At 41.3% G+C, this 16,889-nt stretch overlaps 1 protein-coding gene across 4 annotated transcripts in view; it reads left to right on the forward strand.

Annotated features, from left to right (window-relative positions):
- pax5 (paired box 5) overlaps nt 1-16,601 on the forward strand; it is a 68,659-nt gene extending 52,058 nt beyond the window's left edge. For all 4 annotated transcript variants that reach the window (XM_078164445.1, XM_078164457.1, XM_078164447.1 and 1 more), the window contains exons 8-11: nt 2,205-2,306; nt 5,798-5,884; nt 8,305-8,391; nt 10,131-16,601. In XM_078164445.1, the coding sequence (XP_078020571.1) occupies nt 2,205-2,306; nt 5,798-5,884; nt 8,305-8,391; nt 10,131-10,213 (359 nt within the window). In that variant the 3' untranslated portion in view covers nt 10,214-16,601. The remainder of the gene's footprint in view (nt 1-2,204; nt 2,307-5,797; nt 5,885-8,304; nt 8,392-10,130) is intronic.
- Nucleotides 16,602-16,889: the final 288 nt, after the last annotated feature.

The raw sequence follows: 16,889 nt of genomic DNA on the forward strand, positions 1-16,889 counted from the left end.
CAAGTGACAGACAGAGGAAGGAGGGGGGAGATGGTGGTAACGAGAGAAGGGGGAGTTGGTAAATTAATAGATGTCAGCGGATGGAAAACAAGGAGGAAAGAAACAAAAGAAAGAAAGACATCCTAAATGTGCTCCTGCATGAATATTTCAGTACAGATCCTGCAGGAGGTGTGGAGGTTAAGGTGATATTTCAGGCAACAGTATAATGTTATTATACCTTTATTTTGAGTACTTAATATCAACCTAGTCACCACAAGAAAATATTGGCATTATACGTTCCTGCAAACCATGAATACATTACATTTATGTTTCATACGTATCATATCAATGTTTATAAAGTAAAATAATATATATGAGTTGTCTTTGTCATCTGGAGGTTGAGGGGATGGTTGATGGCGTGACACCTAGGTGAGACATCTGCCAAGCTGCAGACCACTATTTGAGACCAACAAACACCAAAATTGGTTGTTTTAATTTTGCCTTTAATAGATAGGACAGTATATTGTGAAAGGGGGAGAGGGAGAGAGGGAATGTGCAACAGAGGGCTGCAGGCTGGAATTGAACCCAGGTAATTGCAGCAACGACAAAGCCTTTGTACATGGGGTGCATGCTCTATCCACTAAGCCACCGATGCCCCAAAAAATGGGTGGTCTTTATAGGGAGTCATTGTGTTTCCAGTGGCTTCTTAGGCAAGAAAATCGGATGTTTTCTGCCAAGACATTGCTGCTGTTCCTCCAGGGATAGTGCACCCCAAATGGGGTATTTTAAGATCAAACATGATTTTTTCCCGAACTATAACCAAATGATTTTTGTGCCTTAATCACACATTAACCACAGCAATGTTGAAACGTAAAGATTCTGATGCATAATAACGGACAACTGCAGTATATCTGTGGTTGGCAGAAATGTATAATAACATTTTTTGGGTAATTTGGTTGTCTTCATAATATAACAGGTGTAACTGTTCACATGAATTATATCTGCAGTCTATTCAGATGTCAAAGCTTGCTTTCTGGGACACTTCAATGGAACAGAACCACCATTAATGTTGTTAATTACACCAGTGCTTTTCCTGCTATGATGTCTGAATGTTGGCTCTGATAAAGGCTAGTTAAGTAGCTTTTCTTTTACTAAAATCAGCACAATCACAAATCTATTACATTTAAGTTCGTTTTGAACATGTTCTCCTTTAAAAGTCCATTACTGAGTGTGATTTGTCTTTGTTAACCAGTTTTAGAGCATCATTCAGAGTTTTTAAGTCTCCATGGTCACTATGATCTCCATATTTATGGCAGTTAGACCGAACTAGGCTGTACATCAACTTAATTTGACAGTGATACACTAATGTTAAAACCTGTTGATGGTTCCTTTGTTATACAAATGTTACGAATACAAAGGGTCATATGTAAAATTTGAAACAGTATGGTGAAAAAAAGAATCATAATTCAGCAAACACAATTATGTTAAACTTCCATCTGGTGCTGCAACAATTAGGCTATTAATTGATTAGCCGATGGACTGAAGACCAACAGCAGCAACAGCAACACTTACATGACATTATCATGTCAAAGCAGAAATAGATTTAAAGAGTTGGATAAAGATACATCAGGTTTTAGATACTTTTACTGATCATGTGCCTCTATGTTACTAAGGAGATGTTGACCTGATTTTTTGGTATGCTGTGATTTTGGAATTTTATTTTTCATTGTCTGCAACTTTTATATGTTGTTTGTCTGAAACTTTATTTAAATGTGCTGCATCTTGTCTGGCCAGGACACTCTCATAAAGGAGATTTTAAAATTCTCCTAGTTAAATACGTTTTAAATTTAAAAAATGAATAAAAAGCGAAAAATGGCAAAAAAAGAGGTTCACAAATGTGAATACTATCTAGTTTATTACATTTTATGGTAAATAATGTAAATCTTTTTGGGTGTTAAACCATTGTTTGCACGCAGCAAGACATTATCTTGGACTTGGGTCAGTAAATAAACTGATGATGAAAATAATTGTCAGCTGTTGCCATACATTAGTTGGTTCTGGGCAGCTTCCATATAGGACGATAACAATTTAGCATGCAGAGAAAACAGACAGAGAAGAGCTAGGAGGGACAGATATAATGACAATAACAATATCAACACTGATGAAAATATTGATTGCAAAAAAGTATTAATGATTGAATATGTATGTGTGTGTGTGTGTTACAGGTCGAGACCTAGCCAGCACCACTCTGCCAGGCTACCCTCCTCATGTCCCTCCTACTGGACAGGGCAGCTACTCCACCCCCTCGCTCACTGGCATGGTACCTGGTAAGTACACACACGCACACACTGACAGTTTCAATGTTCCTGTTTCTCAGTGCCAAAGGTGCCATCGTCCTTGGCTTTCTTTTACACTAATTCTGTCATCTCTCGTCACCCATCATATCAGCAGATCTGTAACTGTACATATCTGTTTGAATTCCCATTGGATGTGTGTGTTTGTGTGTGTCATCTGCAGGGGGTGTACTTAGCTTTGCCACTTCCTCCTTCTTGTCTGTCTACACTGTGGCTGACAGTGCTCCCAGGGGGTGGCATGTGTGTGCGTTTGTGTGCATCTATATATATGTGTGTGTGTGTTTGTGCGTGTGTCTCTCTGTGTATCATTAGAAACCAGCCACAGTAGCACAGCTGTCCCTCCTCAACATTAGTAATTTGTTTTTAATGAGAATCACCAGTGACCCACGACTAATTCATTCATTCCCTTCCACTCCGCCTTCTACGCCGCTTTTGTGTTTCAATCCTGGACCGCCATTCTTGCTCTCTCTCTCTCTTTCTCTCTGTGTCTCTCTCTCTCTCTCGGTCGTGCAGTGGTGGTCGTGGTCATTGTACACTGCAGAGAAATAAAGGCTGAAACACAAAAGCAACAACAGCAGTGAAACAAAGTCAAAACAATGTTGTTTACAAGTTCTTGTCTCTGTGTATCCCCTATCATTCAGTCTGTGACACACACACTTTGCAGGCTGACACACACAAACACACACACTCTCAGTGGACATGTAGGAACAGCACGTCTAAAGATGGGTAACCCTGTCGCCCTGTCCCCCTGCACTCACCCCGTCCTGTCCTCAGGTTTGACAGTATATTTGTGTGTGTGTTTGGCTTGGTGTATGTTTATGTGTGTGCCGGCATGCCATTGTTTGTGCGCATGTGTGTGTTTGTTTTTGACAGTGTGTGTGTGTGTGTGTGTGTGTGTGTGTGCGCGACCTTGACACTGAGCTACACGAGGGAGACCCCTGAGCCTCCTTTCCCCTCCTTCCCTCCTCCTCCCCCTCCCCTCCTAAACAACCTGACACGTTGCCGTCACCACGGTGATGACAAGGGGAGGATGTTCGCACCCGGGGATGCCATGGAGACCGCATCCCGACCCCACCTGACAGACGCAGCTAAACATACACACACATAAGCACACACACAAAGGGGAGCGCGAGAAAGAAAACTTGTTGGTTTGTACACACACACACACACACACACACACACACACACACACACACACATAGTCTCGACATCTAAATTCTTCTCAGTGAATATTCGAAGCTGCCTGAATCCTCGAGCTGACTGGAGTGAGTGGAGGAGATAATCTCCCAACTTTGCTTCTCCAGCTTCGCCATGTTTTATCTCGGCACTTCTCAGGCAAATTATCCTCCTTTTTGTCCGCTCTGTCTAATATCATACCTTCATTAAGCAAGCAACTCTCTTCTGCTGTTCTTCTTCTCTCTCTGTCTCTCTCTCTGCAGCAGGGGGGCTGACACTCAGAGGGGGTGTAGAGGAGCAGTGAGGCAGAACCGACAGAACGAGAGGGAGAGAGGAGGGGGGGGGGTTTGGAAGGAGGGGGCATCAGGGTGTGTGACTGTCAGCTATGGGAGAGGGATCCCCCGGGAGGAGTGAAGGTTCAGGAGAAAAGAAAGAAAGAAAGAAAGAAAGAGCAAAAGAGTGGGGAAAAAAAGGGAGCAAGTCAGCGGAGAGATGTAAAAAAAAAAAAAGAGGAGAAGAAATGGGGAAGAATGTTGTTTTGATGTGAAGGGTGACGGGCGGGCTGTAGTCAGGCGGGCCAGAGGACGAGAGAGAAAAATAAAGAGAAAGGGGTGAAGGGAAGAGTGGGAGGGGAAGACAAGAGGAAGAGTAGACCCCAGACAGTAAGTAGTAAATGAGGGAGAAAAACTACGCTATCATCCACTGTATGCGAAGACCACTACAGTCTCACTGAGATCTCCAGTTCAGTCACTCTCAACTAACCATTCTGTTGAAGGGCAGGTTAAAGCTTTACTGGAAGCAAAAGAAATCTGAACAAGTCCTCCGATCTAAACCACAAATCTGCCATTTGTCTTTTAAACCAAAAACTCATTGCTTTTACATGCACAATCACATCACAAATATGATTGGGTTTTTGGAGTGTTCCAGTCGTAGTCTGGAGGGATAAGCTCCTAAGAGCATGTACTTGTACTCAAAGCTTCTAATTAGGTGCAGAAACTAACATTTTAGAGCAAAACATTGCTGCACCTTATTAAAAGCTTTAACTATAATTATGAGCTGCTCTCTGGTTTAGCTAGTCTAAATATTCTAGCTGGAGAACTCCAGTAAAACAACAGGATAACTTGGCATATAATCACCTTACCTGCCTGATAAGTGTTTGCAATGAGCACAAGTGCATCATGAACTTCATTTACACATTAGTAAGTCAGTGAAACAAAAGTAGGATAATCAGTGATGTAATGATCACACTTGAATGTAAATTTAAAGGCTCAGTGTGAAGGATTAAGGGGGATTTGTTTTAACATATTTTAACAGTAGCCCGGGCAACCAAAATCTGACTCTAGATAGGACAGTTCATGTTTTTGCGTCAGCCATTGTAGTTTGCAGCCCCTCTGCAGCGAGAGCATCTGCAAAAACGGATTATTTTCAACGTGAAACTGTTTTATTTAGTGTTCTTACCAGTTCAAAGCAACAGGTCTGTTTGTTCTGGAGAGGAAGACACCTCTGCAGATAATTTGGCTCCCACTAAAAACCTCCTGAAGTTATCAAAGGAAATAGATGTGCACACATTAGCAGATGCTAAGCTAATGGCCCATCTCTGACATGCCAAATAGCATCACAGAAACGTTGATTTGTAACGTGAAACTGCTTTATTCACTGTTTTTAATGGTTTAAATCACTGGGTCCATCAAAACAAGAAAAAAGCAAACATTAAGTCATGTAAGAAAATAGGTAAGAAAACACTGGCAGGTGATGGATGTAAATCACTAGGTCTGTTTGTTTTGGAGAGGAAGAAACCTCTGATGAAATTCAGCTCCCAGTAAAAATCTCCTAAACAATGAACAGTGAAGGAAATCTAACTGGGAGAAGTGACAGCTGGTCTTCAATCCTCACCACTAGATGTCACTAAATCCCCCTAAATCTTACACACTGGACCTTTAAGTTCAGCTAGCACTCAACTACAGTTTGATTGTTCTTACAAAGGCCAGTGGCTCAAAAACAGTCAAGGGCTCTGTTAAACACAAAGGTTTAGCACCCTACTTCTCAAAGAATAAATAAAAGAATCAATCAGTCCAGTTTCTTGTTATTTTACCATACATCAGAAATCATTTCTCTGCGATCAAGGTGCAACATAAATAACATTCTGTTCAAGAATACAAATATTTATACAGCATAACACAGTTTGTGACCCTGTTGTTGAAGTTGAGTCTGAGGAAACAGACAGAATCATCCTCTCTTCCCTTTGCTGTTTCTAAACATGCTGTTTCTTGGTCTTTGTTTTCTTTCAGGGGGAGATTTTTCCGGAAGTCCTTATTCCCATCCCCAGTATTCCACATACAACGAATCGTGGAGATTTCCTAACCCCAGCTTATTAGGTAGGTGCATCCCATATCTCTGCACCCAGTTCTGCTCACCAGAAGTGGATCAATAATTGTATCAATGAATGTCATTTCATTCTACCTCACATCCCAGTTCCATCCTCACTAATGCTCTCTTGTAATATGCTGTATCTTTCATGCTCCACTGTTCATTTTTTTCATTACATTACATTTCTGCCTGTATTGTACCGTACAGTACAATACATCATAGACATACTAATGGTTCTGTGAAAGGATGTTTGAAAAGACTGGCAATTTGGGGTGTGAATGGATTTGAAGAAAGGGGAAGACAGAGTGAGAGCAAGAGGAGGGAACAGATTAACAGGCATTTATCTGCACATCACCAGTGTTGCATTTTGGGTTTTGTGGGATTTCATGTTATACAGTTATCGTGAAGGACATTGTATTTTCCATTTTTTCATACAGTTACCCACAAGTTATCAACTAAGCCCATGAACTAATTCACCTCAAAAGGGAACATGACATGACAACAATCTCAAAAACACATTGTCAGACAAGCTAGAGAGAGGTATGACGGCAGAATCCAGCACCACCAGAAATATAGAAAAATATGCCTTTTTTTTTTTTTAAATGTTGCATTGTGGCTTAAAATATTTCTTCCACCTTAGCACTAAGAGTGGGTGATCCAACAATATATACCATCAGAGATTTTGCCATATCAGATTTACTCATAGACTGTATAAAGTAATGTATGTAACCAACTTAAGTCACCTGTTGGTTTGTGGAGTCACGTTTTGATGCCTCAAGTTTGGCATTTTGGCTGTCGCCATCTCGGATTTTTGGAGCCAGAAGCTTGGTTAGTGCGGTACATTTACAGCTATGGTTAACTGTGATAGTACTACCGCTAATGCTAATATTCACTAACATAATACAGGCTTAAAACAAAACAAAATGTACTTACCTGAAAAACTGAACATCCAATTCCTTAGAGGGTCTTTGACTATAACCAAACGCTGATTTAAGTGACCTGAATGTTACAATTAACTTTCAGGAACTGAAAACACTCTGATATGGTGACAGTGACACCTGCACTCTGTGAGTCTGTGGTCATGCCATGGTTATGTTACCTAACAAACATTGTCACCATGGTAGGTACTTGTCAACGGATGACAACCACCTGTCGCTCAAAGTGGTCACGCCCTTAATTATGCATAACTATAAACCTTAATAAAATCAAACAGTTGAGTTCTAGAATAATTCGCCCTCCGAACAATTATTACGAACAGGGAAATTAGGTACCAGAGACCAGAATTATTTTTTGTACCAGGCTGTTAATATTTTAACATGGTTCTCTACGGGGATTGACTCACTCTTGGAGCCACCCTCAAGTGGTCATTCAAAGAATTGCAGTTTTTGGCAGTTCTGTGTTGGTTTCATTTTCAGCCCTGGAGGTTGCTGCTTGGTTGTAACACACTACCTATTCCTCTGATATATCTGGGTATGAGGCCATTGTGGATAATGCTGCAAATCAGTGAGCAGTGCTGCTTTATGTGTCATTACATTTTTGACTGGGATGCACATATCCGATATGATATTGGGCCGGTACTGACTCTAATACCCAGATCAGGTATTGTGACAAGGAAGAATGATACTTGTAATTTCCACACAGTGAAGCATACAGCTTGTTCATATGCTGGTACTGGATTGGCACACAGTATTGGCTGATACACAAAGCGCAGGTATCAGAACTGAAAAAAATTGATCGACATATCCTCAATTATTATATGATCTTTGCACAAAAGTGTTAAAATACCTTGATTTGTCAGGTGTTTAATTTACTGGATAAGACAAAAACACAAAGTCCTGGTTATTTTGTCCATCCATAATTTCTCAGCCAATCCAGAAAATATATCACTGTATAAATCAATACCCTTATATAGAATTACATGCCCCATGATAGAGGACTATATCCATATTTCATATTTGGTGCCATCATTTTTCCACCAGCTAGAACACCTTTCATTACATTACTTATTACTTATATACTTTAGTCTTAGTTATTGTCCGTGCATAACTACCACTACCAGGTCATCACTCCTACCAACTAATGACAAAATCTATCATTCATTCTAAAAAGAGATTAGTAAACCAATTTTGCCCTCCCAAAACCATAATTGCCAATATTATACAGAAAGACTTAATGCTGTCTTCACATCTCTGCATTAATGTTTAAGAGAAAAAAATTACCCTAAGCCAAAAACAGTCAATGTCAAAGTCATTGTCTATAGGGAGTCATTTAATGGGTCACGTTTAAGGTGAAACGGTCAGTGGGTGACGGTGTAAAGGTCAATAGGTGAAAAGGGTCAGTGCTGGACTGACCTGTAGTGTCCCCCCCACACCCTTTCCTCTCCTCATCTCTCGTCTCTCCTCCTTCCCTCCATCCCTCTGTCCCCCAGTGTTTCAGCAGGATTATGGGTCTCTCCTGGGGACGGAAATCGGCTGCTCCTCCAGTCTCTTCACCAGCCAGGCAGGACAGATGCAAGGTAGGTGGAGAAAGAAAGCAAGCAAATGGAAGAGTAAACACAAGCAAAGAGTATGTGTGATGATTCAGGTGAAGGAGGTGTAATGATGAGGAGAAATTATGATAGATAGAGAAGAAAGGAAAAAGTGACTGTGAGGGAACTTTAGTATGATAACGGATGAGCGGTCACATAATATGAGGACAAGATGCACATTAGGAGGCACTGAAAGGTTTAAGATTGATGGCAGCGGGAACAGGGAGGCAGAGATACAGAGGAAAGGCAGGGAGGGATGAGAGTAGAGGTGACAAATGAAAGAAAGAGGAGTTTTGAAAAAAAAGAGGCAAAAGGGGAGAGAGGGCGTCTGAAGTCTTGACTGAGACTAAATAGTTTGTCAGGCTGGCTTAATGCCTCACTTCCCCAAAGAGCCTCCTGAGATTACCTGGACTGTGGACAGACATAACCTGTCAACACACAGCTGGGCTGATTGATGGAAGTGACAGAGACAGGTGTGTGTGTGTGTGTGTGTGTGTGTGTGTGTGGAGGCTGTTTTTTTTTCAGTGTGTATAAAGGTGTGAGTGTGGGTTTCTGTGTATCTTTGGGGTTACAGTATTGAATTGACCTCTTCCCTGAGGAGAGAATAGACTCAAGGGATCAGTAGTAGTAGAGCTGTACTCAGTGTGTCAGCTTAGACTGTCACTTAGATAGTGTGTGTGTGTATGTGTGTGTGAGAAAGAGAAAAAAAAGAGTGAAGGTAGGAGACGAAGAGACGTGTGTCTTAAAGTAGAGTTCATTTTATTGGTTGTACACGACAAGGAGACTAATTTTTTCTGTCATTAGCTTCATCAGTTCATGTCATCTCATCCCTGCCTTTCACTTCTCACATTCAAAGTAAAATATAATCTTAACAGAAAATTGAAGCTGCTCATTCCACATTAACACAGCATTTCAGTAACCCAAAGTAGTTAAGAGGATAATTCCGATTTATTACATCCTGGGTCTTATTTTTTGTCATTTTAACCATCATTCCTTTCAGTAATATAAAAATTGAACTCACCAAGTTAATGGGAGAAGTTCAATAAGGAAAGAAACATGAGAAACAGAGACAATCCTTCAAGTCTTAAACAAATTCCCAGATTATTCAAATGTATTCAGAGGAGAAAGTATGTGCAGCTCTATGAAGCATATTAGTAGCTTTTAGCTAATTATTTAGCTTTTTAGGGTCCAACTTTCCCATTTTGTCTCACTCTCACCACCTTCTTTTCAGATGTAGCAGGCAACTATTTTCATCAAAAACCACTGCCTGCCCAGCACCAACAAAAATAGGCAAGGTTAGCAGGTGATCATAGCGGAGCATTTAGCAGCCAAAGAGCCAAATATTTCCCTCAGGAGCTGGTGGAGACCAAAATAGAGCTAAAAAGGAGTGAATATTAGGTGGCTAATGTTGCTTTGTGTCTATTGGATTTGTAGGCAGTTGGCACCTGTTTGCTAATATGTTCCCCAGCCATATCAACTTTAAACAGCAATAATATGTCAGCATGTGTTATTATTACGCTGCCCTCAAGTGGCCAAAAATTGTATTATTGCAGCTTTAAATAATCTGGTTAAATAGTTGGCTTTGTTGTAGCGATGGTGAATACAGTTACATTATAACTAATGAGGCCAATACTAAAAAAACAAGACCCAAGCTATAGTAAATTGGACTCATAAAAAATAATTAAAAAGACTTTGAATGAAACATTTGTTTCTGTGTTGTTTCCCAGGGTCACCATACTACTACAGTGCAACATCACGGGGGGCGGGCCCTGCTGCCACTGCAACAGCCTCCGCCTACGACCGCCACTGACCCCTCCTACTGAGAGAAGAGGAGGATGAGGAGAAGGAGACGAGGGAGGGACGAGGGAATGGATAGCACCAGCACTGCTCAGTACAAACCTGCCTACGCATGGACGACAATGAGGATGAAGATTTCAAATTTTTGACGTCAGTGAAGTTTGAGTTTTCTTTGACTGACACTTAAGCCAACAAACGCACTGCTGGGCTGCAACTCAAACTGACTGTATGGGTATTACATTACTGTGAGGACGCAGGCATGGCAGTGTCAGTGTAGGACTGGTCACAAGCAAGTGAATTGGACCCTCCCATAATATATCAAGGCTTGGTATCCTTATTTTATTTTTAACTAATCATCTACAAATCCAAGAAGTCACTAAACTAAGTAAGAAGCAGGGACTGAAACTCTGATGTGATCTTCTGGATAGACTGTTGTGTTTTCAGGTTGGGAATATCTTTGACGAAATTATTTAAGAGGATTAGAGCAAAATCACTTTTTCAAACTGTCTTTTTACGCCCAAACATCAATCAATCAATTTTCTATGCCATGCTACGGTGAAGTAAAGACAATCCAATTCTCATAACTTTGAATGACCAAAATCACCCATATCACCATCACTCTAGTCTCTTTACTGTAGATTCAACACATTTCCCCTGAGATCACAATGCTTGATAAATGGGATACCATATTTTTTAATGGGAGTGTTCAGTTTCACAATTGACTGTTTGCCAAGTCCCGCCCCAATTAATCACCATTGCTATGACTGTCAATCTTTCTGATTTTGCATGGCACACATGACACTTATAGTGATACTAGTAGCAGATTTACCAGAAAAACTGTAGGAGATTTTCAAACAATGGATCCTTTCAGACAGAAGTCAAATTTTTTGCCAACAACCATCTTTTTTGCTGAATATCTACAAATCTGGCCTATAGTTTAATCAACCATTACACCTTTGCTCTTTTGCATTTGGTTTTGAAAAAGATTCCGCTATCTGTAACTGTCAACCATCATTCTTACTATAGCCCCATGCACACTGCTTCACAGTGCTAAGAAACCCAAAGCTTGACAGGCTTGCCATGCAGGGTGAGCTTTAGCAAACACTCAATTTCAATGGTTGTAGTCAGATCCCAGAGTGTATCACAGAACATCTAAGGCTTAATTTCCACTGAATGGTTTGGCATGGCTCTACTCAACATGACTCATTTTTAATTTAGTTTTTCCATTAGCAAAAGTTGTGGATAGTACCTGGTGCCTTTTTCGGTACCACCTCAGTCAAGGTTCCAGGCTAGCTGAGCTGATAATAGATGGTGGAGTTTGAACACTGCAGACCACTGATCTTCACTCAGTTTTTAAAAATGTCAGCCCCCAAACTATGCTGTACACTATGCCATAAAGTGTCGATGTTCCTTTTTTTGATTGTCAATGAAAGGATTCAGTGAGCATCCCGTTATGCTTGGTCTCACAGCACATTCATGTGGTGGTGCTATGGCAATCAACTGAGAATGCCACCTACACTGAGGGGGTACTAGTCTGACTCCCTGGATGTAGGCTGTGACTATAAGCCTGCCATTGGCCAGCCAATTAGATCAGCATTCCCTCTGCTAAACAACAACCTCTGAAGTAGTACCCTACAGGGTGAAATTGGCATTTTTTTGATGAAGAATTGGATCATCCAGTATGGCTTTGTTCTTCCAATGACTTGTTGTTAAGATCTATAACAAATAAAACTACTTGTTAACTCCTCTTTGAAAAAGCCCAGACTCCATCTTATAGGACTCTCATGGGGAACTGCCCATTGGTTCGACCATATTAAACCCATTGTTCCGAAGTCTGTTCCGAAATCATCATGATGCCCTGTGGTTAAGGTCTGGTTAGGTTTAGGCACAAAAACCACTTGGTTAGGGTCAGGAAAAGATCATGGTGTGGGTTAAAATGAAAAAGAAAGTGGCAAAAACAGTCGTGAGCCTGCTCCGCCTCAAGCCGGTTGCGGCGCACCATACGCCTGCCGCGAGCCGTTCAGCACCGCGGACAGTCGGACTAATGGGATGTCGAACCAATGGGCTGTCAAACCAGTGACATGGACCCCTCTCATGTCCGATGTTGATCAGTGTTCTGGCACGGCAAGTTTGAGTTGTTGTGCCACATCTTTTCACCCTGGCAGCGGCATACGTCAGTGGTGAATGTGATGAATGAACTATCTGTTCCACCTAACGGGAGCTTCTGTGATGTTGTTGTAATAATGTTCTGGTAGAGCCACATACAGCTTGCAGCTTGTTTTCTTTTACAAAGAATTAGCCATTTTAACAGTGTGACAGTGTTCAGCTCACAATAAATGTTCCATTAAAACAAGTTCCCCCAACACTATCTTGCAGGGGAAAGGTAGCTGGATCATGGATATGATTGGTTTAAAGAAATACAAACAAGCCAGGGCACTTTTCCCGATATAGCAGAATAATAATGTGTGCTTCCCTTTCTCGAGTGCTGACACAACACTGTGGAGATAGATCTGGCTGCAAGGGACTAAGGGGGTACTATCTGCAGTGGAAAAACAAATAGAGAGAAACACCTCATACCAAAGGTGAGTTGAGTTGAGTGGAGTTGAACCATGCAGTGAAAATGAGGCATAACATCCACACTTGCATCCAAAGTGGTTTGAACGCCACTGACTGACGGACAGGCCTTTCAGTAAAAGCACAGCCTAAAATCTGAGCCCTCTGCTGTAAAATGAACAGTGCACATGTTCATATCAGACCAAAACCAAACCCCCCAGGGAGTGTTATCGTACAGGAAGGTGCTATCCTACCTCCCCAGCAAAGATTTAGTCCTGATCAAGAGCTATTTATAATGGGAGGAGACACAGAGTAATATATTAAGAAGCTTTTCTGCGCTGCACTCCGTGATGAGAGTGAATGCCTGTAATGATTTATGTGTCACGCTGTTGTGCTAGAATAGTGATGATGATGATGACGATGCAGTGAAATATGAAATCTTAAAAACTTTCATTATGAAAAGAAGTCTTTGTTTATAAATATGATCCAATTGCGATTTTCTTGTTTATAGTTTGTTGCCTCAGTTAACACAGGTGCCACTGAATAAGACGCCATTTTCTATCTGCTTCCTGAATATTGATAAGAAGAGCCAGGAAGCGGTGGCACCCTCTCTTTCTCTCTCTCTCGCTCTCTTTCTATTTCTCTCTTTAAACTCCCCAAAGATGGGCCCCCCCTAGTGGATCGGCTGACTAACTACAAAAGCACAAAGAGACTCAATCATCATTTAAAGGCGACATTTTACTTTTTTGACTTCCTTTTAGAACCATCACGTACTTCCTCTTCTTCTTCTTCTTCTTCTTCTTCTTCTTCTTCTTCTTCTTCTTCTTCTTCTTCTTCTTCTTCTTCTCCTCCCCCTTTTGAGTGCTTGTCCTTGTGCTGTTTGACATCCTGAAATTGTTTCTATAAAAGCATTGCTTTCGTGGAAAAAAACAAAACAAGTGAAACTGTTTTATTTTTGTTTGTTTCCTACATCAGTTCTGCGCTGTGACAATGTATGACACCAGGGTCGAGGCCTTACCCATCATGTACAGACAGAGAAGGACAGATTTGCCCTTCAGCGCTGATCTGAAATCAGTGTGTTATCCCTCGCAAATGTTTGAGGGCCCACAGTGTCGATCTTGTGAGAGGGCAATATCTTCCTAAAACTGTACGTAGCTTCCTGTCTCACTTCTGTCCATACAAGACTTGTACAGTAATCAGTGAACGAGAAGAGAAGTCACAATGTCAATAGCAATTTCAATTATTCACATTTGAATTATTAGACTTTAGTGATGAAGCTTTCTTTATGATAAAAAGACTAAGAGGTGTGTGGTGTTGTTTTAGCCATCGTCTGCAAGTGTTTACATATCTTTTGTTTGTTTTGGGTATGTGTGGCTGACCGTAGCGCTGCATTGCTACTGTGTAGTTTTTACTAGCTAACAGATTGAAGGCACCAAATCTGCAGCGTGAGACATAAAATATAGCTATATAAACATATACCTATAAACACTGAACAAAGCTGTTAGTTTCTAAATCTTTGTTGTTTCTTGGTTTTGAACTAGTGATAGAGTGGATCCTTTTACATTTGTAGACCTTAAAAGTTGTGTGTACACAACTCTAAAGCAGATTCTTATGACGGCTCGCCTGCTGTGCTGCCAGCGTGCATCGCAGCAGGAGCCCTTCCTTATTTCTGTCTTTCTCTCTTGATCTTTCTGAGGCATTATTGAACCTGAACCACACCAGCTGAAAACAAGGACAGTGCCTTTAGTTTTATATGTCGACTCCCCCCTGACTGACCACGCATCACTAAAACAAGTTTCAGCGTCCCTCCCTGCAACTCCTTAAACAAAGTTCTGCCTATCTGCCCATGCGAACACAGGGTTGTAGATTATATAAAGCCTTCCACAAACAAGTAGCAGCCAGTAATTTTAGTAGAAATTTTGGATAATAATTTTACATACCTATAGTAACATTAACAGCACTAATAACAGGTCCTGATCCAGCACCCTATCCTTACTCATCATGGACATCTCAGTCAGATTCACTCATAAAATTTGTAACAGAAATAATGTTGAAAAATCATCTGATGGAGAATCCTCTTTGCAATCTACAAACAACATCAAGTGACTGGAAAGTAACAAAAATCAAAATATGTTCCAAGAAAGGTCTCTTTCAGTTAAGTCAATAAACAAATGTTAAATCGAAAATGATGCAGGACACCCTCTTTGTTCACTGAGTGATGCTCAGTAGAGGAGCGCTCATTGCTGCTACTGGTATTCTGAAAATGTATAAATGAGAGTACAGTTTTAATTGCTAGTATTGCTTATAATAATCACTAATATAACTTCCTGCCAGTGGCAGCACACAGTGCGCCAGCTGATGGGTGAGGAAGGAGCCCTGCCCTGAGATGAAACGCCAAAAATTGACAGATATTTTACCTATCCAGTGAATACATATCTCAACACATGGACTGGCACAAAATTTGGTTCAGACATTCATGATTTCCAGTTAATGTATCCTAATGACTTTGATTATCTGCTGACTTCTTCTCTAGTGCTACCACATGGTTGGCATGTGATTTTAAGTGAAAAAGGCTCAACTATCGGGGGACAGATTGCCACGAAATGTTGTTACACACATTCATGCCCCCCTCAGGGTAAACTGTAATCACTTTAGTGATCCTCTGACTTTTCATTTCGTGCCATGTTCAACTCAGAGTTTCAGTTTGATGAATACTCTGGTTTATGCTAAGCTAAGATGGTCAGCATGGTTAACACTACATTCATTAGAATTGTCTTTGTGAGCATGTTAGCATGCTGATGTTAGCATTTAGTTCGGTGCCCCTCTGTACCTAAGTACAGAATCACAGCGCTGCTAACATAGCTGTAGACTCTCAGTCTTGTTGTTACTTCATACTCATCTGACGTCCCTTTTATTCTAGCTTCAGGATTAAAATTTTCTAGATTTCCTGTCATCCACTGAGTTTATATTTTCATTATTCTTCTATTACAAATTTTATCAGTGGATCTCTGACTGGAATTTACTCCTGGGAAATATCCATGCTGGACCATGATACGTGATATACGGCCTTGGATCAGAGCTAAAAAAACCCACTGGCATTACAAGGAGTGAAAAAAGGCACAAAATCTATTAAAAAAAAAGCCAAGTAAGCGACAGACATGTTACAAGTCTGTTCATTAATATTGCTTTTTCTTATTCAACCAGAGCGTCTTATAAATGAATTACACCCTTTTTCTCAAACACACACACACACACACACACACACACACACACTACCGTTAACATGAAGAAATATGGATTAAAAGGCGTTCTCCTTGAGGAGGTGAATCCAGTCGTGCCTCGTGTGTCCGCTCGCGAGAAGCTGCGACACCAAACAGGCCAAATTAGTTCTCCAGTATAGCCAAGAATCCAGCGATACATTAACAGGATTATTTGTTAACTATGCATCTCATAGTGACACAGCTTGCCTTGCCATTGCTTTGACCTAATTGGTTCACATGGGGAGAGAATGGGTTCTCATTGGCCCGCAGTCGTTTCGATTGGCAGCCGTGACATTGACTGCAGCGATGAGGGGGGACTGTCATTGTGGGTGGTACTGTAGGAAGCACAGCGGGCAGAGGCCACACACACACACACACACACACACACACACAAATATAAGTACAGACACACACTCTCCCTCCCTTTGTCCTTTGCAGAGTGGTGATCCCCCCTCCTTGCATGCCCCTGTGTTTCCCAGGGGAGGCCAAACCTGCTGTGCCATCAGAAGCTCATCCCGTCTTTTTTCTCCTCCTCCCTCAACCCTAATCTCATCATATCTCATGCACTTGTCCCCCCGCCCCCCCCCCCCCCCCACCCCCCCCCCCCCTCCCCTCCTGTATCACTGCCACCAGGATTAGGAATATTAAAACTATTCTGTTGATTTAAGGCCTGTGACCTTCCTCAAAAAAGTCCTCCCTTCTTTTCTTCAGACAGCCCTATTAATCCCTTTCCCTCTCCTTTTTTACTTTTCTCTCTGACTATTCAGACGTGATGCTCACTGTCCTGTCAGATATTCTGCATAGGAAGGAAGCAAGGTGCCAAAGCGAGGTCATTTCAATGGCAATATTGCTGCCGTTATCTTTATTTGGCCAACA

This window comes from Epinephelus lanceolatus, chromosome 3, assembly GCF_041903045.1.
Source record: "Epinephelus lanceolatus isolate andai-2023 chromosome 3, ASM4190304v1, whole genome shotgun sequence".
Lineage (NCBI taxonomy): Eukaryota > Metazoa > Chordata > Actinopteri > Perciformes > Serranidae > Epinephelus > Epinephelus lanceolatus.